The sequence below is a fragment of the Sorex fumeus genome, unplaced genomic scaffold (genome assembly GCF_029834395.1).
Source record: "Sorex fumeus unplaced genomic scaffold, SorFum_2.1 ptg000111l, whole genome shotgun sequence".
NCBI classification, from domain to species: domain Eukaryota; kingdom Metazoa; phylum Chordata; class Mammalia; order Eulipotyphla; family Soricidae; genus Sorex; species Sorex fumeus.
The window spans coordinates 7,620,587-7,647,979 of record NW_026606168.1 but is presented as its reverse complement, the minus strand read 5'-3'; the positions used below and the strand labels follow the sequence as shown (position 1 = coordinate 7,647,979).

The 27,393-nt window shown below is 42.2% G+C and overlaps 1 protein-coding gene across 1 annotated transcript in view; it reads left to right on the top strand.

Annotated features, from left to right (window-relative positions):
- SHC4 (SHC adaptor protein 4) overlaps window positions 1-27,393 on the top strand; it is a 138,964-nt gene that overhangs the window by 40,907 nt on the left and 70,664 nt on the right. The window contains exon 2 of the mRNA XM_056135420.1: window positions 2,760-2,830. Within this exon, the coding sequence (XP_055991395.1) occupies window positions 2,760-2,830 (71 nt within the window). The remainder of the gene's footprint in view (window positions 1-2,759; window positions 2,831-27,393) is intronic.

The following is a 27,393-nucleotide window of genomic DNA, read 5'->3' as shown; positions in this document are numbered from 1 at the left end:
CCTGCCAGGTTCTCTAGAGTAAGACCTAGATAATAAGATGTCGCGCGGCCACAAATACGGTCACGTGCTTCCGGGAGTAGGGTTTTATAGTCTCTGGGTCTTGGCTGTTGATGGGATTACATGGTGCTGGTGGGTGTAACACCTGGAAGATGGGGGATCTGGGTGGAGGAGGCCCCAGTCCCAATCCGAGCAGGTTTGGAGATCTATGACCCGGGTCCCACACACCTGGGTTCCTCTGCCAGTTCCTTCATGCATGAGGCTCATCCGAACGTGTGGAGAGTGGTCTGAAGTATGACTGTGGCTGGAACCAGAGGTCTTCAGCTGCTGGGGCTCTGCCCAAGGTGGGGAGGGAAACTCAACCCACCCTCCTCCAAGGGGCCCCAGTGAGGACAGCCAGGAGCAGAGGCAGGAGACTCTGCGCTGTTCTCTTCTGGGATCAGGGTTTTATAGTCTCTGGGTCTTGGCTGTTGATGAGTTTACACAGCGCCGGGAAGCAGTTGGTGGGTATGACGCCTGGAAGATGGGGGATCTGGGTGGAGGAGGCCCCTGTCCCAATCTGAGCAGGCTTGGAGATCTACGCCCCGGTCCCGTACAGAATGAATATTCCCAAAACTTGTGTCCATTCTAGGGACTCCTAGAACGTGACAGATAGTAGTGGAGCTGGGGACTGCCAGGCTATTGTCTCTACCAACACAGTCTCTGCAGCACTTGGTGAACTCACTTACTAGAAAAATACTCAGTTTCCATATCCAATTAGAAACACTAGTTATCAGGGCAAGGCCTAGTGAAGTAGTCAGGGCATCTGCTTGGCTTGTGTGGGGTCCCGTGGAAGCCCCGAGCATCACCAGAACGGCCTGGGCATCTCAGAAATGGTGGGCCTGAGCAGCATCAGGCTCTGCATTGAAGCACACACTCTGTTGGCCAAGAGTTGCTTATGGGTCCCCGAGACTTCCCACACAAAGGAAATAGTACAAGGAGCCTCACTCCAGACCTCGCTCTTACCATCTTTCCACAGTTGTTTTGTTTTATTGTTGTTCAGGTTTTGTTGTTGTTGCTGTTTCCAAACAGAGGGAGGCTGGGAGCTTCCAAAGGCAAGCTACTGAGGGAGCATATGGTTTCCAAGGAGCCCACAGATCACTTTCAGTCGGCTCTCAGCTCATTCCCAAAGCGATGCTCTTTCCCTCACCACGTCTCTGCCTCAGGGATTTACTGCATGACTTCCTCTCCCCAAACTGCACAGAAGACAACTAAGTCTCGTCTCCAGACTTAATTCCTCTCCGCAATTCCAAAAATCCAATTTTCAACTGCCAGTTTTTTTTTTTTCCTGGCTGCCTTACCAGTGACTTCCAGTCAGTGAGTCCCACACCTCTCCTCCTCTTCCCCTCCAGCGGCTCTTCCTGTTGCTGCTAATGGAGTCCCTGCTCCCTGTGCTCTGTGGGCTGGAAACGTCTGAGTCATCCTTGAGTCATCGGCTCTCCTAGTCTCTAGATCACAGCAACTGCCGAATCTTGGAGTATCTATTTCCGTTATGTCACTTGATTCTGTTCTCTCCTTCCTCTTGCCACCAATTCTCCCTGGTATGGGCTGTCATTACTTCCCTCCTGACACACAGGAGCATCGCACATTCCCTCTGTTTAACCACCTTCCCTCTGCTGTGGACTTAAGGCTCCTCAAACACAGATCGAATCACATCATTGTCTCAGCCGCTGGCTGGCGTGGTGGTTCTCACTGGTGCTCCATGAAAGAGAAATCATCTTCTAACTTTGCAAATCACAGTTCCTCTTCCAGTACTCTCTGTCCAAGTTAAATGAACTAGTTTCTGATGTAAGATATAGCTCTTGACCCACCTCAACCCTTTTCTATATACATAATTTTCCATAAAAGAAATAAAGATTCTCTTTACTAAATCCTGTATGATATGTATTTGTATGCTAGTTTTCTGTCCTTAGAAGGCTTGACATTTTTTTACTTGTTTTGAGGGTCACTCCCAATGATGCTCGGGGGTTACTCTTGGTTCTGCACTCAGGAATCACTCCTGGAATTGCTTGGGGGACCATATGGGATGCTGGGGATCGAACCTGGGTTGGCTGCGTGCAAGGTAGACGCCCTACTTGCTGTACTATGATTCTGGCCCCAAGACTTGACATTTTTGGACTTACTTTTGCTTCCTATTTGAGTAATGCATGTTCCTATAGCTGCTTAAAATAACAGTGTGAAATAATTTAACTCCCATAGTATTCCAATTGAATCCTCACTTTACCAGTGGTAATGATAAATAATGATAGAGAGAAGCTGAATAATTTGCTGAGGCCCCATAACTAATAAACAGCAAAGTCAGGATTGAAATTCATTTGATTAGAGTGGGGAGCTGGCTGAAACAGCTGAAGCAGATAACTGGCATGCATGGGGACCTGGGTTCAATCCTTGACACCACTTGGTCTCTCCCAGGAATGATCTGATATAGTTCCAGTGGCCCCCGTCACACCCAAGGAGGAACCCATCTCCCCGCCTCCCAAATAAACAAATGCACAGAGCTCTTACCACTGCATTCACATTTGTCTTTGTTTGAATTTAGTTGTGTTATTTATTTATGGACTTTAAAAGTGCATTAATAGTTGGAAATAACATGGATAGGCTGATTATGCAAATACAACTTGCTATTAGGAATTATTTTAAAGTATTTCCCAGGAATTGCTATAAAACTAAGAGACATCTGAATGCTATTGCTCCTTACTTGTTCTTTTCTTTTTCTATTCAAGTACATGGGTTGTATTGAAGTGCTGCAATCAATGAGGTCACTGGATTTTGGGATGAGAACACAAGTTACAAGGTAAGAGAAGAAAAATGGGAGGGCTTTGGGGCTACAGTCTAAAGACCAACCAATCTTTCTCCAAGTAGTCTCACTCAAGTCTTCAACGGCATCGTTGGATTTTGCTTCTGTAGCTGACCTAGCATAGTGGACTTAGGATGGGTGAGTTTATTCATCATGATTGCCCAATGGTGTGTGAAGTGTCTGTATTGAGGTAAGATTTGTTCAGATGATGTGATAGAGGATTAGTTGATTTACCAGACACTGGTATTTAAAAGTATGCCTAGAATAAAGGCATTACAAAATCTTGTATTTGAAAAAATCACCAAAGATAAGATGAGGGAAAGAATTTTCACATCAGAAAGACCAAGCTTTTCACATGGAAAGCATCCAGATAGGAATCCCTCTTGCTTCTAATCTAAGTCTCCCTCTTCTACATAGAATGGGTTGTACACAAGAGTTAAAGCAGGGAGGCCTTACCCAGGGGTCTCCAGGAGATAGAGGGGAAGTAGAATCATTATTACACAGTTTAAGTCAGAAGTAGAAATTATAAGGCAGTTTTTAAAATCCAATTTCAAAGGAAGAATGAAAAAAGGCATAATTGAGCACAAACACTGGTAACTGGAAAAATTGTGAGGGGGTAAGGTGAGAACCCTGGATTCCTGTGAGTGATTCGGAAGACTTGGACATCTGTTGCATGAGGTGCCCATGTGCACCTTGAGGGTTAGTAATATGCCCATTTACAACCACAGCTACAGGTTACCTACTCCAAAGGAGAAATCTTCTCATCCTGAATGGAGGATAATACTTAAGTGTGGAATTATGGGTCTGTAATGTTCTGTTGGATCAGGAAAAGGACGTATACTGCTCTTTGGAAGAGTCACAGTATGTGGTCTATTAAAGACTTAGAGAAATCTTGTGTTGTAGCTAAAAAAATTAACTTTATTTCAAGATTTTCTAAATTGATTTGGTCCCCAAAGCCTTTCTTTTATGTAATATAAATGAACATCCCAAGTACCTCTAGGGTTCTATGAAATGCACTTTAGGAAATACTGTTGCAGACTCTATAATGTGTTCAGCTCTGTCTTTCCAATTTCTCACCCATAATATAATGGTGGGTTTTGTTATTGTTAGTGGTATACTCTTTTATGGCTAAATTGGTCCCTGGCACATGGAAGAGGCCCAGAGTTAATTACTGAATAAATGCAGATTTACACCTCACTACTTTCCAGAATTTAAATCTTCTTGCATTCTCAGTCCATTTATCTCTCTATTTACTTCATGTAGTTGGTTTCTAGACTAGAGTCTATTCTGCCAGATCTACTTTGAACACATTTTAAGCTTTGTTTACTCCTGATAATTCCTGCCCTGGGGAAAGTCCTTCTTCCAATCCAATCCAATAGTATATTACATATGAGAGGAAGGGACTGCTCCGGTACCTAGAATGGGGCCCACAGGTCAGAAAAATGCCCACTGGTTTTCCCCCAAGAAGGACTGAATTTTCACTTATTCATCCATTCATTTAATTATTGATACATCCACTTTCATTCAATTGTTTATGGAGTTCCCTTAGAGGACATAAAACTTTAAGAATTAAGGATGTTGATGGGAATGGAGAGTTAGTACAGCAGTCAAGGCCCTGCGAGGAGTGATCCCTGAGCACAAAGCCAGGAGTAAGCCCTGAATACGGCTGGGTGTCTCCCCAAAACCCAAAATACAAGAATTAAGGATGTCAAAACCTCTGTCATCGTAAAATTTACATTCCAGTTGCAGAACCACACTAGGGGGAGAAAACAAGCACACAGTGTATTCTTCACATTAGTAGCAGGTGTCATTACTATAACAGAGGTAAGAGGATAAAGAGGTAGAGGATGGGTCTTTATTTTTTTTTCAATTTTTTTGGCTTTTTGGGTCACACCCTGTGATGTTCAGGGGTTACTTCTGGCTCTATACACAAGACTTACTCCTGGCATTGCTTGGGGGACCATATAAGATGTCAGGGATTGAACCCAGGTCAGCTGCATGTAAGGCAAATGTCCTACCCACTGTACTATCACTCTGGCCTCAAGGATGAATCTTCAAATTGTATATTCTGGCATAAAAATGCTGTATTTATTCTTGTGAACATTTAAAAATCATCCATAGTATCTCATAACTATTTTGTGTTTGGGACTATCAATCTGTCCTTTTTGTATCCATACACAAGCATGTCATAATTTCTATATGAACATTTGATAAATTTTGATATTATAGCTCCTGATTTGATATTATAATTTTGATATTATAGCTCCTGATTTGATATTATAATTTTGATATTATAGCTCCTGACTTGAACATTTTAGTGTTGCTAGATATCCTAAAGACTTTTTTAAATTGTGGTAAGAGACATAGAACCTAAAAACCTGTCATTTTAAGCATTTTTCTATGCACTGTTCATGGCAGTAAGGTGGCATATCACAACCAACATTGCCATCCATTTACAGAAAGAATGTTTTTATCTTCCCAAACTGAAATTCTCTGTTCATGAAATGAACTTCTCATTCTTTCCTCTTCCCAAACCCTCCCCTCCCACCCTGCCGCTGGCAATCATCATTCTCTGTCTCTATGAATTTGGCTACTCTAAGTGCATCCTATAAATGGAATCATAGAGCATTTATCCCTTTGTCACTGGCTTATATTATTTAGGATAATGTCTCCCAAAGCGTACCACTAGGTCAAAGAAAAGAAATATTTTGAAGGCTTCTGATACATAGAACCAGATTGTCCTGTAGAAGAATGCTGCTGGTTGGTGCTTTTCCCTTCTGGCTATATATCTATTTTTTATTAGTACCCATTTAAAAAAATCTTTATCAGTGTGTAAGTCTGTGTTTTCCTACTGAAAGCTTAAAGGCTATTTTTGATCTTTGCCATGAAGATTCCGTGTGTGACTAGAGCACACACCCAGTGGAAAGTCTCCTGTGTAGTATTTAGAGATATTTCCCAGAAATATCTGGGTTTGCCGCCAGCATGGCAGACTGTGCAGAACAGATTTGTGGAAGTTTGAGGGGGTGGTGTTTTCTTTAGATTTGGTTGTGAGAAAGGTCTCTGAGAGGAGCTGACACTTGAGCAAGGCTCTGGTGGGGATCTAGTGATGAGGTGGGGGAGGGGTCCTCTGGGAGAAGGACACTCCAGGCTCCTATCGGCATCCAGTGTCAACCTTGACAAGACTCACAACCTTTGTTTGGTAAAAGCATGTGTACACCATTTAGAGTAGATGTAAACGATCTCTCCCAACTCATTGGAGGGAGAGACCAACTGAATGGGAGGATAAAGAAACTCTGATAGGACCGCATACTTTGTCTTGAGGAAGGAGAACCAACCATCAGTGTCCTAGGAACCTTATCTCAGGTGTGGCTGAAAAGCAGTGAAGCTGCTTTCTGTATGCCAGACTAACCCAGTCTCTCTGCTTCAGGCTGCTTTACCTGGCTTTCTGGATAGCTTCCTGGGTGCTGGAGAGCTGGAGAGATACTATAGCTTATGGGTTTGGCAATAGACCTGGGACTTTCTAACTTAGAAGGAGAAAGCCCACTGAGAAGGTAAGATAGGAGAAAGGGAAGAAGTTTTAAGGAATAGAACTTTCAAGGAACCATCAATAGCGGTGACATTGAATATGTTGCCGCAGTGATAGGTTTGCTCTACTTCAAGCAGTTTATAAAACCCTAAATTTACTGAAGAAACAGAAAAAAAAGATGGTTGCTGAATTCATCCTTAGGGGTCCTTTAAGTAGTGAGTTCCTTGCAGGCATTTCAAAGAAAATTCAATAGGAAAAAAAATTGTTTTCATTCTTTGTTTTTCCAGGAGTTTACATATTTGGTCAAGGAGAGGGAAATCCTTGAAATTCTAGGCCTTAGAGGTTATTCTCCAAAGGCTATAGGCTTCAGTGTTACAGGAGATAATAGTAAACAGATCTCCTTTTATATGTGGACTGAAGGGTCCATATTATTTGGGATCAGGACCCTTTACATCCCTAATCAATTTATTTTGGGTCTAGTGTGATCATTAGAATCACGTGAGTGGTATAAGAGCCACAAGTGACCCCATATCTTCATATGTCTAGTGTTAAGGGATTCACTTTTCTCCAAATCTCTATTTGCTTGTTTTGGTTTTAGGCTACCCTTGGTGATACTCATGGTTTACTCCTGGATCTGTGTTCCAGAGGGTTCAGGGGAACGTCTGTGGTGCTGGGGATGGAACCTGGGTTTGTCAAACCTCTAAATTCTACACTACTTTCCTACTTTCTAGTCTTTCCTGTCTTAAAATTTCCCCTTCTTTCAAATTATTATTTTAATTTCTATATATTTTGATGGCATGTGTGTGTGTGTGTGACCACACCAGAGGTCATCAGGGATTACTCCTGCTGGTACTTGGGTTGGCCACATGCAAGGAAAACACCTTCACTTCTGTGCTCTCTCTAGCCCCCATAATTCCTGATATTTTTCACATCCAACCACACTATCCAAGTTGCTCTATTTCTAAGTGCCTTGGCTGTTACCATTAAAACATTAGTGTTGAATCAGATTTCATACTAGTTTAGAGTTAATTTTCATGTATTCTGTTTCATTTAGATCATAATCTTTTTTAGATCATAATCTTTTTTAGATCATAATCTTAATTAATCCAAGAGAAATGTTTTCCAGTGTAGTGGCTGGGAAGCTAGCCACAGTGATAGAGCACAAGTCTAATGCATATGAAATCCATAAATGTGTATTTCTAGGGGAGCTCCAGGCCGGGCCACCTAGCCCAGGATTGCCATGCGGGGCCCCTATCAAAAAATTTACCCCCAGGAATCAGTTAGAATTTCAAGAACTTACTTTTGTGTGACTGTAACTGTAACAATCTCCTAGTATTTACCATCAGTCACTTGAGAATGCTAATTGTTAACCAGTTGCCAATCTACGTACCAACAATTTCACTTTATGGTGAAGACCTACCTCCAGTAGATGGTCCCATTATCTCTAGATATTAGTTAGTGCCTGTCCCAGGAAATAGAGGGAAGGAGAGCAATATACATTCCTGGTCATAAAGGAGGAGCCACGTTCAAACCCAGCAGTTGGGTCAGAACTGAGTAGAGTTTTATCATCAAAAGGGTCCTATCCACTCAGTATGTGAGAGTTGACTGTATGGAACCTAGAGCACTCTATTGGAGAGTCCACTCCAATAGAGCAGAGACAAGGAAAAGGACAAATGGCCACACATGTTTTTAGCAGTGCCCCAAACCACACCCCTTCCAAAACGCTCCTGGCATCATCCCCCCTTACTGGATTTAGTCCCTGAAAGAGTATCTTGGATGGCTTTTTATTCTACTCTTTTCACTAAAATTGGACCAATCCTAGACCAGATTTCAATCATAGTAAATTGCACATGGCTGACCTGTGTTTAATCCCCAGCAGCCAATATGGTCCTTGGTGCACTGCTGGGAGTGATTCTTTGAATGCAGCACCAGCATTGCCAGGTAGGGTCCCCAAACAAGCAAACAAAAAATTCACCTAGAAAACAAAGACCAAAATCAGTGGGAAAATAATGAAAATCATGCCAAAAAACAACTGAGTGAAACCAGAAACAGTACAGCTGATAAAGCGCAATCCTCACATGGTGCTGTCACAGACCCTGGTTTGATCCCCAGCAGAGAACGTGGTTCCTTCAAGCACCACCAGTAGTGATCCCTAAGCACAGAGCCAGGAATTGCCCCTGAGCAACATCAGGTATGACCCCTTCCATCAAAAATTCTAAAATGAAAAGGAAAATAAAAGATAACAGTGTTTTGCTGTTATGTGCTCATCGTGATTTTAAAAGCCTCAGAAAAGAAACTGTCACTGTCCTCCCATTGTTCATAAATTTTCTTGAGTGGGCCCAGTAAGTTGTTACTGTGTTTGGCATATCGAATACATCACGGGTAGCTTACCAGGCTTCGTCGTGTGGGTGAGATAGAGATACTCTCAGTAGCTTGCTGGGCTCTCAGAGAGGGGTGGAGGAATCGAACTCAGATCGACCAGGTCAGCTGAATGCATTGCAAACACCCTACTCACTGTGCTATCGCTCCAGCCCTCACTAATTTAATTTCAAGCCCATGTGGGTGCATGCACACACATACACATGCGCACATGCACACACACACACACACACACACACACATACACAAAACTTGTTCAATGCATAGGGTTTGAACTTCAGCTCTGAAAAATAGAACTTTCAAGGAAACCATGAATAGCAGTGACATTTAATACATTGCCACAGGGCATAATTTTCCCCAGGGGAGCAGGGCACACCTCCAGATCTTTGTCTTACTGCTCTGTCCTCTTCCTGTGCTTCCTGCCTTACATTTGTGACTTCTAATTGGTAATCAAATCAGCCAGGCTAAGCTGGAGGCACCCAGCACAAGATCCACCCCCAGGAGGCTCCCGACAGCTGGGAAGCAGCAGTTCAACCCCAGATTGTCTCATTTCTGTGATGGGTATTCCTGAGGGCCTGGGAGGGAAAGGGGGGAGCTGTTAAAGAACCAGAGACTCTCTTTGAGGGGTCCTGGCTAAAGAATCACTTGCTCAGGTCGAGCCCCTGGGGCTGCATGTTGTGGTTGATTTATCTGCCCCATTCCATTCTATTCCATTCCATGCTGTGGCAAAGAACATACCGGGCGTAGGTGTGTACTAGTTCTGAACTGCTTCTCTGTGCGGAAAGCCGGCTGTTCGGGTGATTTGGTACTAAGTAGAGCAGCAGGAAAGCAGAGACCATAATTCAGAGGATATTATAATTGGGCTAATTTCCTGTGTGTAACATTATTGCTCCTGAGAATCGATTCTGCAGATTTAATTCACTCTCTTGAAATTTTGATTCTTTGGCTACAATCGGACATTAAAGGCAGCTCTTCTGAGACAAATGCACACTGTGTGTGTGTGTGTGTGTGTGTTGTGCATGCGCATGCGTATACATGCACAACCCGTAGATACAAAGCAGATCTAAGATGCAGTGGAATATTTACATAAAGCCTTTCTGAGACATGTGAGAATACATTCCAAGGGAAAGTATTCAGTAGAGGTCAAGTATCTGTGTGTTGGTTATAAGAGCATTGAATGAGGAAGCGTTTGTTTGAAAACAGGCTGGGATTTATCTAAACTTCCCAAGGAATGTGGGAATGAGGTTGGTGGCAGCTACCCACGGGCTGGGGTGTGCATCTCCATGTCAGGCTTGGGAGTCTGTGCAGCAGCCTCTGTGTGGAGGCTGTGGTTGAGGCCACCAAGGCATTAGCAGCAGGATTGCAGCCCACAGGGCCTGTAAAATAAAGACCACCAGAGCAGAGATAAAAGATCTTGGAGTTAGTGTTGCCTGGCTAGGGAACACTTTCCAATGAAGCAATTTATTTAGAAAACTTATAAAGAGGGGGAAAAAAAATCAAAGCTTTGAAGTTTAAGATCCTGGTGGCCTGCTAAGGATAGAAAAGCAGCATTCTGGCAGGAACATGATGTACCAAGGTTAAAGAAATCCTTGGGGCAGGAAGCAACGTCAAGACTCAGAAAGGGTCTGGTGGGTAGCCTCCGGCCCAGACCCACCAGCTTTATCAGCTGGCCAGAGCAGTTACAATAAAACTTTACTGGCCAGCTCTGGGGTAAGGCTTTGCTTGCTTCATGTTTGTGCAGATGGCAGAAAACCCTGGCCTGAGACTTTGACAGTATACGTAAATGTGTGTGTGTGTGTGTGTGTGTGTGTGTGTGTGTGCTTGTGTGTGCGCGCGCACACACAATGACCATCTCTTCTACTTTCAACTTTCACTGTCTGTTAGTTTCTCACAGCATTTTCCAGACTAAAATCTCATTTTTTGATGCCTTCCAAAAAGCTAGTAATTAAAAAATAATGTACCCAAAGAGCAGGAAAAAATTATGACAGCATAACAGAGTCAAATATGAAGAAGAAGGGGTTGAAAGTCAGTTGCTCCTCTGGTTCAGTCCTTAGTCTGCTGCCTTTCACACACAGGTACACAGTTAATATTTGAATTAACAGGTGAAGGGCCAAGAAGCAGAGTGATTAAGGCAGTTCCAGAAATGGGGAAAATATGTGCAAGTCATATTACCTGATAAAAAGTTAATGTCCAGAGCATATAAATTGTTGAGTCACTACAACTCAACAATTAAAAAAATCCAAATCCCCTTTAAAAACTGAGCAAAGGACTTAAACAGAATTTTCTCCAAAGATGATCTGCACATGAATGATAAGAATATGAAAAGATTAACAACACTATCATTCAGGAAATGCACAAAAAACACAGGATGAAAGACACAACACCATACTTATTTAAATGACTGTTAAAAATAAAAACAAAAAACAAATCCAAGAAAAAAGCATGTTGGTAAGAATGTGAAGAAATTAGAACTCTGTGAATTAAATGTAAAATAGTGCAACAACTGTTGAAAACAATATGGCAGTTTCTTAAGAAATACAACTTCTGATTCTCCAGCATTGCACTGCTGGTTGTATTTTTACAAATGTTGAAAAGCAGCGACTTGAACAGCTAAATAATACATTCTGCATTATATACACACATTTTCTTTATTATTCATAATATCTCAAGTATAAAAGTCACCCAAATATATACAGCTGGTTAAGAGGATATATTGAGTGTAGTATACGTACGTACACACACTCAACGGACTGATAGCCTTTGAAAAAAAGGGAATTATTCTGCTACTTGTGTCACTATTAACTAACCTGCAGGGCATTAGGTAAGTGAAATAAGCCAGACAGGAAAACAGATATTGGTTGTTATTACTTATCTATTTGCCAAACACAGTAACAACAAAGTCTCCAATGGAGACGTTACTGGGCCCACTCGAGCAAATGATGAACAACGGGAGGACCTTTACCTTTTACCTTACCTTACTTATCTATTTAATCTAAAAAATTAAAATAATAAACAAAAACACTGAAATTGAGCTCATAGAAAAAGATACCACTGATGTCTTCCAGTAACTGGGAAGGTGGGACATGAGGAACTATTGGTATAAAGATACTCAGCTATGATTAAGGTCTAAAAATCTAGTTCACGGCGTGGTTATGATAGCTGATAATACTATATTATATCATTGAAATGTGCTGAGAGTAAATCTTAAGTATTCATACCCCATCTCCCAAAAGATAAATATGTGAGGTGATGAATGTATGAATTAAATGATGATCAAAATCTATTTCCTATACATATTGATACACATCTTACCACATGTGTATTTCAAGTACATGATCATTTTATTTGTCAGTTTGTCACCTCAATGAATTGAAACAGAAGAAAGGAAACTTTGACACACCTTCAGCATGGCTGAACCCTATCATTCTGCTCATTCTGTTCAAGCTATCATAATAAACAGGTGAACTCAGGAACTTCAAAACAGCAGGCATTTTTCGGTTCTGGAGCTGCTTGGCTAAAAGCAAGGTGCTGCCTGGCTGGTGAAGGCTGGTGAAGGTCTTCTGGGTAACTGATGCCTTCTCATATCCTAACGTTCCAGAAGGAGTCAGATAGCCCTGTGGAACTCTTGTATCAGAGCTCTGACAGCATGTAAGAATGCTCCATCCTCGTAGCTTAATTTCCTCCCAAATATCCTACCTGGTAGTATTCAAACCACAGCGTACTTTCAAGACATGATGGTGGGGCTGGAGCTAGAGCACAGCGGGTAGGGCCTTGCATGCGGCTGACCCAGTTTCAATTTTCAGCATCCCATATGGTCCCCCAAGCACTGCCAGGAGTAATTCCTGAGTGCAGAACTAGGAGTAAACCCTGGGCATTGCCGCGTGTGACCTCCCCCCCACCCAAAAAAAAGACATGATGGTAAATAAAGCCAGTCACAAAAGGACAGATACTGTGTTTTTGAGTTGTGTTTGATTTGAGTTTTGTTTATTTTTATTCCACTCCTCCCTCCTCCCTTGGGTTTGTGTGGGTTGTTGGGTTGACTAGGCCCAAATGCAGACCGGGCTGTGGTACTCACAGTGTCAGCAGTGATGTTCACTAGCGGCTGCACTTCAGGTTGTGGTGCTTGCTCTCTTGGTTGCAAAGCTTGCTGAGGTTTGTGCTTCTTTAACTTCGGCACTTGCCCACATGCTCACCGCAGCTCATACTCTTGGTTGAGGCCCATGGGCTGTGGTTGTGGTACACCCACCTGTGGCACTTCTCAATGTAGAATGCCTACGTATTTTCAGTTGCAGTGCCTGAAGGTAGTTGCCCCTCCTTTTGTGGTGCTCACACACATCGGGCTGCAGGGTGATCAGAAATTGCTTGTGGTGCTGGGGACCACAGAGAGTAGAGCCACAAACAGTAGAGATGTTCACATCATGCCCGGAACATTTGAGACTCCAAGGATTTGAATTTGTGGTCGCACACCATTGTGAACTCACTCACTACCACCCCAAACTCTAAAATGGTGAAGTTTTTTTTTTTGCATAGGTCTCAGTTCAAATTTTCAGAAGTTTAAGCTTCATTTTAGGAAGACTCAGTGTGGTATAAGCGAGTTTTATGTAATAGGAAAACATAGAGTTTGGACAAGCAAGATAACTATGGCTTCAGGGATTGGGTTTTTTGAAGGTCCTACAGCTAAAAAGACTTGCTAGGGAATGCATAGTGGCCTTGTCTGATTTCTTAACAAAGAAGCTGAACTCAAAGCCAGGCTGGCCAAGAGGACATTAGCAGGGTGAGAAAGGAGTCAGAGCATTTCACATCTAACATTGGTTGTTCACAGCCTAGAGCTCTTGCATCCATATTCTCTTATGGGCCATTGTCATCCAGAGCACTATAATTTCCCACTGGACGTCTGAGGAAACTGAGGCTCAGAGAAGAGGAGTGTCCTTCTGAGATCACACAGCTCCTCTGCCAGAGTTTAAATCCAGACTCACTCACTCCAAATGGTCTCCTTGTATCACTTAATATTTCCTACTGAAATGACTTCAGTTTGGAGCCCAGAAAGTTGTAGCTGTTGGGGTCAGAGTAATAGTACAGCAGATTGGGCATTTGACTTGCATGCAGCCAACCTGGGTTTGATCTCTGGCATCCCATATGGTGCCCCGAGTGCCACCAGGACTAACTCCTGAATGCAGAGCCTGGAGGAACCCTTGACTATCATTGGGTGTGACCCAAAAAAGAAAAAAAAAGAGAAGAAAAAAAAGAAAAAAAGAAAGTTGTAGCTGTGACTAGAAAGAGATGGTGGAAGGCATCGAAGGGAATAAAGGTTGTTCTGAGTGTCTCAGAAAAAAAAAGTGTCTGAGTAAGAGACAACATGGCTCTGATGATGATGATGGCCATTATCCTTGAAGTCAGTCCTTGGTGGAGCAGCTACCTCTTAAAATATCCCACTATTTTTCTCCTAATTACAAAATGTAATCTGGATTTGTGTGGGAATTGGAAGTAGTGTACAGCAAAAGAAAAACCAGACAAGTCATTGGATAGAACAAGTCATTAGAGTTAGAACTCTGGGGCAAAATTTTCCTAGTCGAATACTTAAAATCTAAAATGGGATTACATGGTGCTTATTAGTAATCATCTTGACATATTTTTGTCACCCACTGTGCAAATTTCTTTTTCTTTTGGCTTTTTGGGTCACAGCAATACTCAGGGGCTGCTCCTGGCTCTGCACTCAGGAATTATTCCTGGCGGTGCTTGGAGGACCATATGGGATACCAGGGATTGAAATGGGGTTGGTTGCATATGAGGCAAATGCCCTTCTGACTGTATTATCACTGTAGCACTGTAGCACTGTCCTCCCATTGTTCACTGATTTGCTCTAGCAGGCACCAACAAATTGTGAGACTTGTTTTTACTGTTTTTGGCATATCAAATACATCACAGGGAGCTTGCCAGGCTTTGCCGTGTGGGCGAGATACTCTCAGTAGCTTGCTGAGCTCTCTGAGCGGGGCGGAGGATTTGAACCCGGGTTGGCAGTGTGCAAGGGAAATGCCCTACCCACTGTGCTCCACTACAGCTCCAACTTTCTTAGTTAAGTACAATAGGACTTTTTGAAAGGATGTGGATCAGTTTATGGAACATGAAAATCTATGAACAATCAGATCCACAGAAGAACAAAGGGTCAGGGCAAGAGCATAAAGATTTGGCTCCTCTGGTTCACTCTTCCTAAATATCAAATTTCCAGTTATGACAGTGATTGGAGTTTAATCCTGGACTCATTGTTTTTGGACTTTTGCACTGTAGCAGCACAATAGTTCTATAGTAATCATAAATTGGAATAATAATGGTGGAGAGCACAAGATGGGAAGGAAAAAGTAGGAGAAAAAGACTTATCAAAAGGAGGCAATACCTTGAAAAGAAAAGAAGATATTAGGCTAATTTATTTTTTTGAACATCTAAAGTAGAAAGATTTGGACTATTAAAGTCATTACTTCAAATGTCCACAAAAATTTTCAAAATTGTTAGTCAAATATTTAATATTATTGTAGATGGTGTATTACTCTCAGAACATATTCCAATTGGGCTATAGTTTTATTAGAGGACTGGACGTTACAAGGAACTTTGAGGTTATGTGTATAGGTTTTGTATATGTTTATGCCCCGTTTATAGGACTTAAGGCATCTTGTAGTACTTTAGATATTTATAGATGTTTATAAAATGGTCATTAGTTCTGTGCCATGACAGACTGTTTACAGTGTCTATATTTTATTTGTTGAAAGAGTCCCTGGTCAAGGAATGAAACTCCCAATTATGGTATCTCTGCATGGAAAACATGATTCATTTTATAAAGTAGTTTCTAAAAATACATTGCAGCTAAAATCATGGTCTGTTCACTTACCCACAAGAATCTATAAAAACTTTTAGATGTGTAGATATTGTGCCCTGAACTCACATACACATATACTCATACTCACACAAACTTTGTCCAACAGGCAGAGACACGTATTCCCCAACCTAAGTATAAATTGTTAGCTATTTGCCATATCTCAGTTTCAATGAATTGAGGTTGGAGAGTATTTAAAGAGAAACAAATTAATTCAAACCTTAATGTGCATGAGTCCTGTTAAGACCTTTGCATTTGAAGGAGATCCATACATTTTATTTGTCTGTTTTTGGGCCACACCCAGTAGTGCTTAGGGATCACTCTGGCTCAGGACTCAGGGGTCACATTTTTGTTTGTTTCTGGGACAATGTCGTCCTGTGGTGCTCAGGACAGACTCATGGCTCTCTGCTCAGGGATCACTCGTGGCAGTGATTGGGGACCCTATAGGATGCTGGGGATTGAACCCAGGTTGGCTACATGCAAGTTCCCTACCCATTGTACTATTGCTCTGGTCTGCTCTGGGGTGACTTCTGGCAGTGCTCAGAGCATCATGTGGTTCCAGGGATCAAACAGGGGCCTCCTGCATGCAAAGCATGTGCTCAGCTTTTTGTGCTACCTCCTTAGACCAGTCCATGTTAGATTGTCATATATGGGTGCAATTTAGTATCTCCTGCTCGTGGTCCTTTTGGGTTTTCTTTAGAAAGTGCTACTGGATGGAGCACTCCAAGATTCCAGCACCCTGATCCAGATGTTGCCATACTTATCCAAGATTCCAACAGCCTGATCCAAATGTTGCCACACTTATTTCTGCTTTACTTCAGACAAGGTGTTAGCGAACCATGGCTCTCAGGCTAAACACAGCCAGCTATGTGATTTTGATTTTGCCAGCTTGCCAAACCCAAAACGGTCTTAACATTTTTAAATGGCAGAAGGGAAATCCAAATAAAAATATTTCTTAGCATGTAAAAATTCAATGGAACTCATATTTCATGTCCATGTCTGTGGCGTATTACCATGTCCACTAGTTTATGTGTTGTCCTAATTGTTTCCCACATGTTGTCTGTGGCCACTTTTCCAGCTAACCTTCAGAGTTAAAAGGGTTGTGACGGGGTCTGTGGGCTCCCAAGCCTAAGATGTTTGGTGCCTGAGCCATAGGAAAGGTGTGCCAAGGGCTGCTAGAGAGACTTCTTCAACCTTAGGTATGTTACAAACCCTTGAGAGAATTTGCACCATTCCCAGTTTCCAATCCTCACACTCTGCCAATTAAATGAGAATGTTTATGAGCCCTAGATTTTAAATTTATTAAAGCTCTCCCATGCCCGACTCCCCCACCCCCACCGGCCCCTTTTTCAATGTGTAGAGAAGGTTCAGAACTCATGTGTATAACATGAATGCTCTTTGCAGGACAGATGGATAAGGCCTCTCGGCATCAAGGTGACCAGATGGGTATGAGAATGCAGATTATTCGTTATCACCACTGGGATGGTGATTGGGAGACTGAAGACAGATTGTGGGGTGGGATTTGAGTAAAAAAATTCAGGGTTTAAGGAGCCCTTCCTCTAGGAACATTGCAGGAATGAAGGCTTAAAGGGGAAAGGAGATGATGCCAAACAAGTATCTCTCCCAGCAGACTGAGCAATCAAGGTGAGGGTAAATCCAAATGGGATATCATTGAGTGGCCAGTAGTTTTTAAGGAATATCAATATCCCTTCTATGAACATAAGCCTAAATATATATTGCTTTTTGGATCACACCTGGCAATGCACAGGGTTACTCTTGGCTCTTCACTCAGAAATTACTCCTGGCGGTGCTCAGGGGATCATACGGGATGCTGGGAATCGAACCTGAGTTGGCCGAGTGCAAGGAAAATGCCCTATCCGCTGTGCTATCACTCCAGCCCCAAGCCTAATGTATTTTTTATATTAGTGAGACACCATGAAGTACAGTTGTAGACTTACATATTTTTGTGTTTGGGTTTCAGTTATACAATGATCAAGTATCCATCCCTCCACCAGTGCCCATTCTCCACCACCAATGAACCCAGTAGCCCCCCGCTCCCCCCCACCCCACCTCTATGGCAGGGCATTCCCTTTTGCTCTCTATTTCCTTTACAGTGCTGTGGTTTGCAATAGAGGTATTGAGTGACCATCATGTTTGGTCTCTAGCCTACTTTCAGCGTGTGTCTCGCATCCCAAGCGAGTCCTCCAAACACCCTTTACTTGGTGTTCCCTTCTCTATCTGAGCTGAGTTTTCCCCCAGATGTGCTGCCAGCTTCCAAGCTGTGGAGCAAACCTTCTAGTACTTATCTCTACTACTCTTGGGTCTCCCATTCTGTTACTTTATATTCCCCAGATGAGGGCAGTCTTTCTATGTCTGTCCCTCTTTCTGACTCATTTCACTTAGCATGATATTTTCCATGTAGAACCACTTGTTTGCAAATTTCATGACTTCATCCTTTCTAACTGCTGCATAGTATTTCATTGAGTAGATGTGTCAAAGTTTCTTTAACCAGTCATCTGTTCTTGGGCACTCGAGTTTTTTCCAGATTTTGGCTATTGTGAATAATGCAACAATGAACATAAAAGTTCAGGTGTCATTTTGACTGTACTTTTTTGCCTCTCCGGGAAATATTCCCAGGAGTGGTATTGCTGGGTCAAATGGGAGCTCAATTTCTAATTTTTTGAGAATCCTCCATACTGTTTTCCAAAAGGGCTATACCAGTCGGCATTCCCACCAGCAGTGAAGGAGGGTCCCTTTCTCACCACATCTGCGCCGGCACCAGTTGCTTTTGTTCTTTTGGATGTGGGCCAATCTCTGTCGTGTGAGATAATATCTCATTGTTGTTTTAATCTGCATCTCCCTGATGATTAGTGATGTAGAGCACTTTCTCATGTGCTATTTTGCTATTCGAATTTCTTCTTTGAGAAAGTTTCTGTTCATTTCATTGCCCCATTTTTTTTTAAGTGAAACACCATAAGGTACAGTTGTAGATTTACAATTTTTTGTGCTTGGGTTTCGATTATACAATGATCAGATACCCATCCCTCCACCAGTGCCCATTTTCCACCACCATGGATAATATCCCCCCACCCCCATCCCCCCATCCCCCCCTGCCTCTGTGGCAGGGCAATCCCCTGTGTTCTCTCTCTCCTTTTGGGTGTTGTGGTCTGCAAAAGAGGCATTGAGTGGCAAACATGTTCAGTCCATAGTCTACTTTCGACATGCATCTCCCCTCCTGGGAGGATCCTCCAAACACCCTTTATTTGGTGCTCCCTTCTCTATCTGAACTGCCCTTTCCTCTAGGATACCCGGCTGGCCTCTAAGTTATGGAGTAATCCTCCTGGTGCTGATCTCAGCTATTCTTGGGTATTAATCTCATATTTTGTTACTTTATATCCCCCAGATGAATGCAATCTTTCTATGTCTATCCCTCTCTTTCTGACTCATTTCGCTTAGCATGATACTTTCCATATTGTACCACTTGTATGTAAATTTCATGACTTCATCTTTTCTAACAGCTACATAGTACTCCATTGTGTAGATGTACCAAAGTTTCTTTAACCAGTCATCTGTTCTTGGGCATTCAGGTTTCTTCCAGTTTCTGGCTATTGTAAAGAGTGCTGCAATGAACAAACAAGTGCAGATGTCACTTCGACTATACATTTTTGCCTCTCTGGGATATATTCCCAGGAGTGGTATTGCTGGGTCAAATGGGAGCTCAATTTCTAATTTTTTGAGAATCGTCCATACTGTTTTCCAGAAGGGCTGAACCAGTGGACATTCCCACCAACAGTGAAGGAGTGTCCCTTTCTCGCCACATCCACGCCAGCATCGGTTGCTTTTGCTCTTTTGAATGTGGGCCAGTCTCTGAGGTGTGAGATGGTATCTCATTGTGGTTTTGATCTGCATCTCCCTGATGATTAATGATGTAGAGCATTTTCTCATGTGCTTTTTTGCCATTCGGATTTCTTCTTTGAGAAAGTTTCTGTTCATTTCATTGCCCCATTTTTGGATGGGGTTGGATGTTTTCTTCTTGTGGAGTTTAACCAGTATTTTGTATATCCTGGATATCAACCCCTTGTCAGATGTGTATTCGGTGAATATCCTTTCCCATTCTGTAGACTGTCTTTGTATTTTGGTCACTGTTTCTTTGGAGGTGCAGAAGCTTCTTAGTTTAAGATAGTCCCATTTATCTATCTCTGTTTTCACTTGCTGACATTGCCCCATTTTTTGGTGGGGTTGGATGTTTTCTTCTTGTGGAGTTCAAACACAAGATTTTGGGGTATTGAACTTGTATATCCTTGATAATAACCCCTTATCAGATGGGTATTGGGTGAATATCCTTTCCCATTCTGTAGACTGTCTTTGTATTTTGGTCACTGTTTCTTTTGAGGTGCAGAAGCTTCTTAGTTTAAGATAGTCCCATTTATTTATCTCTGTCTCCACTTGGTTGGTCAGTGGCATGTCATTTTTGAAGAAGCTGTTAGCCTCAATATCGTGGAGGGTCTTGCTGACCTTGTCTTCAATGTACCTTATGGATTCTGGTCTGATGTTGAGGTCTTTAATCCATTTCAATCTGACTTTTGTGCATGGTATTAAGTCGAGGTCTAAACCCATTTTTTTTAGTGGCTGTCCAGTTATGCCAGTGCCATTTGTTAAAGAGGCTTTCCTTGCTCCACTTCACATTTCTTGCTCCCTTATCAAAGACTAGATGTTCATATATTTGGGGTTGTGTGTACGTTTGCTCGAGCGGGCCCAGTAACGTCTCCATTGGAGACTTTGTTGTTACTGTGTCTGGCATATTGAATACTCTCGGTAGCTTGCCGGGCTCTCCGAGAGGGGCGGAGGAATCGAACTCGGGTCGGCCATGTTGGCTGCGTGCAAGGCAGATGCCCTACCCGCTGTGTACGTTTATTCTACCCTGTTCCATTCGTCTGTGGCTCTGCCTTTGTTCCAGTACCATACTGTTTTAATTGTTAGCACTTTTTAGTAGAGTTTGAGGTTGGAGAGGGTGATGTCTCCCATTATCTTTTCCCCAAGAATTGCTTTAGCTATTCGTGAGCGTTTGTTGTTCCAAATGAATTTTGGAAGTACTTGATCCATTTCCTTGAAGAATTTCATAGGTATCCTTATAGATATCACATTGAATCTGCATGGTGCCTTGGGGAGTATTGCCATTTTGACAATGTTAATTCTTCCTATCCATGAGCAGGGGATATGTTTCCATTTCCTCATATCCTCTTTTATTTCATGGAGTAGCATTTTGTAGTTTTCTTTGTAGAGGTCCTCTACCTCCTTAGTTAGGTTGATTCCGAGGTACTTGATTTTCTGGGGCACGATTGTTTTTCCTGTTTCTTTCTTCTGTCTCATTATTTGTGTATAGGAAGGCCATGGATTTTGGGGTATTGATTTTATAGCCTGCGACTTTACTGTAGAAGTCTATTGATTTCTAGGAGTTTCTTGGTAGAGGCTTTTGGGTTCTCTAGATATAGTATCATATCATCTGTGAATAGAGAGAGCTCCATTTCTTCCTTTCCTATCTTGATGCCCTTTATATCTTTGTCTTGCCTAATGCTATTGCAAGTACTTCCAGTACTATATTGAACAGAAGTGGTGAGAGTGAGAATTCTTGTCTTGTCCCTGATCTTAGAGAGAAGGCCTTTAGTTTTTCCCCATTGATGATAATGCTTACCATAGGTTTGTTGCAGATGGCTTTGACTATCTCGAGGAAAGTTACTTCTAAGCCCATTTTGGTGAGAGTTTTCATCATAAATGGGTGTTGGATCTTGTCAAATGCTTTCTCTGCTTCTATTAATATGATCATATGGTTTTTATATTAATTTTTGTTGATATATTGGATTATGTTGATTGATTTCCGAATGTTAAACCATCCTTGCATTCCCGGAATGAATCCCACTTGGTCGTGGTGTATGATCTTTTTGGTGAATTGTTGGATTCTATTTGCTAATATTTTGTAGAGGATCTTCGCATCCATGTTCATTAGAGATTATTGGCCTGAAGTTTTCTTTGTTAGTGGTGTTCTTGTTTGCTTTTGGTATTAGGGAGATATGTGCCTCATTGAAACTGTTTGGGAGAGTTCTTGTTTTTTCAGTTTCCTGGAAAAGCTTGAGGAGAACTGGCAACAGGTCTTCTTTAAATGTTTGGAAGAATTCGCTAGTGAATCCATCTGGTCCTGGGCTTTTGTTTTGGGGAAGACTTTCAATTACGGTTTCTGTTTCCTTGATATGAATGGGTCTATTCAGGTATTGCAAGTCTTTTTGGCTCAGTCTTGGTAGATTGTAGGAATCCAGGAATTTATCCATTTCTTCTAGGTTCTCTTGTTTTGTGGCATACAGACTCTCAAAGTAGTCTCTCATGATCTTTTGAATTTCTTTGGTTTCTGTTGTGATGTTCCCTTCTTCATTTCTGATTTGGTTTATTAGGATTTTCTCTTTCTCTTTCTTTGTGAGTCTTGCTAGTGGTTTATCAATCTTGTTTATTTTCCCAAAGAACCAGCTCTTGGTTTCATTGAGCTTTCGAATTGTTTTTTGGGTTTCTTTGTCATTAATTTCTGCTCTAAGTTTTACTATTTCTTTCCTTTGGCCAGATTTGGTTTTTTTTTTTTGGTCTTTTTCTAAGATCTTGAGCTGTGAAGTCAAGTTATCTATGTAGGTTCTTTCTTTCTTCCTGAGGAAAGCTTGCAAGGCTATAAATTTTCCTCTTAACACGGCTTTAGCTGCATCCCATAGGTTCTGGTAGCTCATGTCTTCATTCTCACTTGTTTCCAGGTATCTTTTGATTTCTTCCTTGACTTCCTTCCTGACGCACTCAATGTTCAACATTTTTTTCATTTCATCATCCTGTTAATCGTCGATTGCCTCGAGCAGGCCCCAGTAACGTCTCTTTCATCCTAGCCCTGAGATTATATTCAGGGCTTTTTAGGAGAATGAGACCCATCATTGTTACTGGTATTTGGCATATTTGGTAGGCCACGGGGAGTTTGCCAGACTCTGCCCTGTGGGCAGGCTACATTCGACAGCCTGCAAGTTTGTCCAAAGTAGGAATGAGATAATAAGATGTCGCGCGGCCGCGAATGCGGCCGCGCGGTTCCGGGATCTGCATTTTATAGTCTCTGAGTCTTGGCTGCTGATGGGATTACACGGCGCCAGGGGGCCAGGTGGTGGGTGTGACCCCCGCCTACTGGAATTTGGAGGATCTGGGTGGAAGATGCTCGACTCCAATTCGAGTAGGCTTGGAGGTCTCGGCCCCGGAACCCGCGTGGCTTTGTCCCTCTGCCAGTACCTTCAGGTGTGCGGAGAGTGGTCTCAGCATGGTGGTGGCTGGTCCTGGAGGTCTCCGGCTGCCGTAGCCCTGGCCGGGGCGGGGAGGAAAGCTCAACCCGCTCCCCTCCAAGGGACTCCGGGAAGGAGTGTGGAGAGTCTGAAAAGATAGTTGATATAATTTCTATCTTCCTGATTCTATTGAGTTATGTTTTGTGACCCAGCACGTGGTCTATTTTAGAGAATGTTCTATGTACGCTGGAAAAGATTGCATATTCTTTCTTTTGGGGGTATAAAGCCCTGTATAGGTCTGTTAGCACTCTCTCTTCTATTTCTTTCTTCAAGCCAGTGTTTTCTTGCTGAGTTTTGTTCTTGTTGATCTATCCAGAGGTGATAAGGCAATGTTGAAATCTCTGACTACTATTGTATTACAATGTCCTCCTTAAAATCTGTTATCAGTTGTTTTTAAGTATTTAGCTGGTCCCTCATTAGGTGAATGTACATTTAATAGTGTGGTTTCTTCCTCTTGTACAAGGTAAAGGTAAAGGTAAAGGCCCTCCCGTTGATCGTCTATTTGCTCGAGCGGGCCCAGTAACGTCTCCATTGGAGACTTTGTTGTTACTGTGTCTGGCATATCAAATACTCTCGGTAGCTTGCCGGGCTCTCCGAGAGGGGCGGAGGAATCGAACTCGGGTCGGCCATGTTGGCCGCTTGTAAGGCGAACGCCCTACCCGCTGTGCTATCGCTCCAGCCCTCTTGTACAAACCCTTTGATAAATAGAAAATGACCTTCGCTACTGTCCCTTCTAATCTTTTTCAACCTGAAATCTATGTTGTCAAATACTAGTATGGCCACCCCAGCTTTTTTGAGGGAGTTGTTTGCTCTCAGGATTGTTTTCCATCCTTTAACGTTGAGTCTGTGTTTGTTCTGACCAGATGAGTTTCCCAAGCCTAATATTTTTAAAGAGAGAATCATCACTTGAAATGATACATGGTGAATAAAAGGGATGATTATGTTGGATTTATTTTGATTTTTCAAAAAATGAGCTTTGGCTGGAGGGATGACTCAAAGGGTTGTAGTATAGTTTTGAATATAGGAGCGCAGGGTTTGATTGTTACCACAGGTCCTCTGAGTACTGAACTAAGAATAACCCCCAAACTCCGGTGGGTGAGACCCAAACACCACAATAAATAAGTAAAAATAAATAAGCTCTCTATGTGAGAGCTTTGATTCCTCGGTGACCACACACACTGATAAAAAGTTTACTTTTTAGCACCAAAAGAAATAGCTGCATAAGTTTTTTTTTTTATTAAAATCAAAGTTGTTTTGAAAAGTGCAGTTTGCTCTAAAGGACTGTCTTTTGGATTTATAAATTTCCAGTGTGTTTTATATGAAATTGTACCCCATTTCTCCTGATCATTTTCAACAAATTTAAATACTTGAAATTGTAAATCCTAAACACTTGAAGGTGTAATCGTTGTTATCAACTTGTGAATGTGGGCAATCTCCCTGAAAAATATGAGACCATTAGAGGAAATGTTTGTGTGGAATAGAGAAAATCAGTACCAGGAGAAGTTGGCAGGGGAGGAGAGATAGTGGGGATGGGATGAGCTTTAATTTCATTACTGTGCACTTGAAGGTCAACATTTGCATCAGGACCAAACGGCAAAAATCCTGCAGCAGACAGAACCACCTGTGTCCTGTGGTGGCTGAGTGCGGTAGAATTGCAAAAGTACTTTAGAATCAGATTTTAACTATAATTCCAGTTGAATGGAGCAGTTGGATAAGTCAATGGTGAGAGCAAATACCGTGGGCAGCCCTGGAAGGTTTTATTTGAGCATCCTGAGAGCAGGCGCATCTCTAGATGAAAAGAAAGGATGTATTTTATGGGCTAGCCTGCTCTCCTAAAGTGCATGGGTGATGCCCCTTGATAATAGCACAAAGGGAGTTGGAAGCTTTCCTTTCTCAGCTGGTCAATGTGCATTGAGGCATTCATTGTGTGCTTATCAGCAGGAGGCAGGCTCATGTTCTAAATGGTGTCTGTCTCACTGAGGGCTCACACAAATTCTTGGATGTCTTTCATTTCAGCAAGCTGAGCAAAAGTGACCACATGGATCACTGAGCCTTGATATTCTGAAGGCAAACATTTCAAAAGAGAAGCTACTAGGTTCCCCCAAATTAAAGCAACATAATGGTTAGGAGTGGGAATAGCAAGTCCCTTCATTGACTAGTTCCTTCAGTAGGAAAGTGGTTGGAGAGATTCGGGTGGCAAAGTTTCCCTTCCTCACTTTAAACTCATTTCTTTAAGACTCTTGTTGGAGACACAAAAGTAAGGGTTAGTCCCCTCGGAAACACAAATGCTTTTGTTTTGCCTGCAATTTTTTTGTTTTATTTTGGAAAGACACTTCTAACTGTGCTTAAAATTATTCTCACTTCTATTTGCCTGTACAATATTGAAACCACTCCTTCACTCTGTGTGTGTGTGTGTGTGTGTGTGTGTGTGTGTGTGTGTGTGAGTGCATGAGTAAAAAGGGCCAATTTCCTTCAACCATTCCATTGGGCCATTTGCCTGGTTTCATGTTACTAATTTTCTGGCTTTCCTATTTACAGCATTTTGACATTCATTAGAAACTATCTATCCAGCAGCCCCTCCTCCTTCACTAAATATTCTCTCTCCTTGCATTGTGCTAGTGCTTTCCAAACCTGGAGTGAGGAGGGGGAGTAGGGGGAGTGGGGAGGCAACATTACTTGCTGATGAACTTAACTGTTTAACTGTTTAAGGGTTAACGACACAGAAAGATTGTAACTTCAGCACTGTTGCAGGCAGGGCATCCGTGAAGAAAGGTGGCTTTGTTTGGATGGTTAGCTTGGACTCTGTTAAGACAGACAAAATATCTTTTTTTTGGTCCTATGGTGTTGGCAGGGTTTTATATGCTTAAAAGCAAATCTTCAACTGCATTCTCCTTCTCTTACATCAGTCCACTTCTCCCCTTCCATCTCTTATGGCAAAACAATAAACAAAGTGTCCACTGTTGGTTCTGCCGGGCGTTTCTGCCTTTTTTCTTTCTAGTACAGGCTCCCAGGATGGGACCTTTAGCCATTAAAATCGGAACCACTGCTCCTCTAAGACAGGCTGTCTGCTGCCTGCGTGCAAGCAGAAGAATGTCAGGCGAAGTCAGCGCCAAGCAGGCTAGGGAGACACAGATGTTTGAGAAGGCACCTCTAGTTCAGTGAGATTCCCCTGTTTTCCTTTCCTTCAGCATTTGTAAAGTCAGCACTTATATTGGAGGGTGTGGCTGAAATGCCAGGAAAGCACAAAAAGTACTATTTGTTCTTAAAAAGGTTACAGCTAATCTCTTAGTCTCAGTCTGAGAGGAAGAAAAGATCTTTGTGAAGAAAGGCAACAAAATGCATGGGATTGGCATTAACAGAAGAGTTAACTGTGTGTGTTGGGGCAGGGTGTATCAGCAAGCAAGTAGAATTTGAGCAATTTGTTATATATATACATATATATGTGTATATATTTATATATCATGATCACGATCATCCTGTTGTTCGTCGAATGCCTCGAGCAGGCACCAGAAACGTCTCCTTCTTCCTTCTTCTTTGTATATATACATACAGATATATGAATTTAATTGCATTTTATTTTTTAAAAAATTAAATCTTATTATTATTGAGGTTAACTTAGGTGGCTTGCAGTATTTATGCTTTTGGCATATGAAGTTATAGCACCACCCGAAAGTGTCCCAAACCCTCCACCATCCTTCTTGTGACACCCTTTGTAGTCTACCCCATTGCTCTCATTCTCACACCCCTATTACTTTTAGCTCTGCTGAGGGTTTGGTATCATTCGATGCTGTCCATTCCCTTGCTTTGTTTCTTTGTATTCCACAGATGAACGAAACCATCCAGCATTTATTCTTCCCCCTGAGACTTACTTTGCTGAACATGACACCCAGTAAAGCAAGATTTTATCTTTTCTTGTAACAAAGTGGTGTCCCGTAGAATCTATATATCCTCATTTTATTTTATTTTATTTTTTGCTTTTTGGGTCACACCTGGCAATGCACAGAGGTTACACTCAGGAGTTATTCCTGGAGGTGCCCAGGAGACCATATGGGATCCTGGGAATCAAACCCAGGTTGACCACGTGCAAGGCAAATGCCCTACCCGCTGTGCTATCACTCCAGCCCTTATATCCACATTTCTTTAATCCCTATCTGTCTTTGGGCATTTGTGTTATTTCCTGATTTGGCTATTATAAGTAACGCTATAGTGAACATGGGTGTGCATAAATCTTTCTGAGTTCATGTTTTTCTGTCTTGGGGACAGATGCCAAGATTTAGAACACTTAGGTCATATGGGAGTTCTATTTTCAGTTTGTGAAGGAGTCCCTATCCTGATTTTCAGAGAAATAGAACCAGATGAAATCCCAGCTAAGGTGAATGGGCTTCTTTTGTTACTGCATCCTTGCTAGCGCTATTGTTTCTGAACCATTTAATATTGG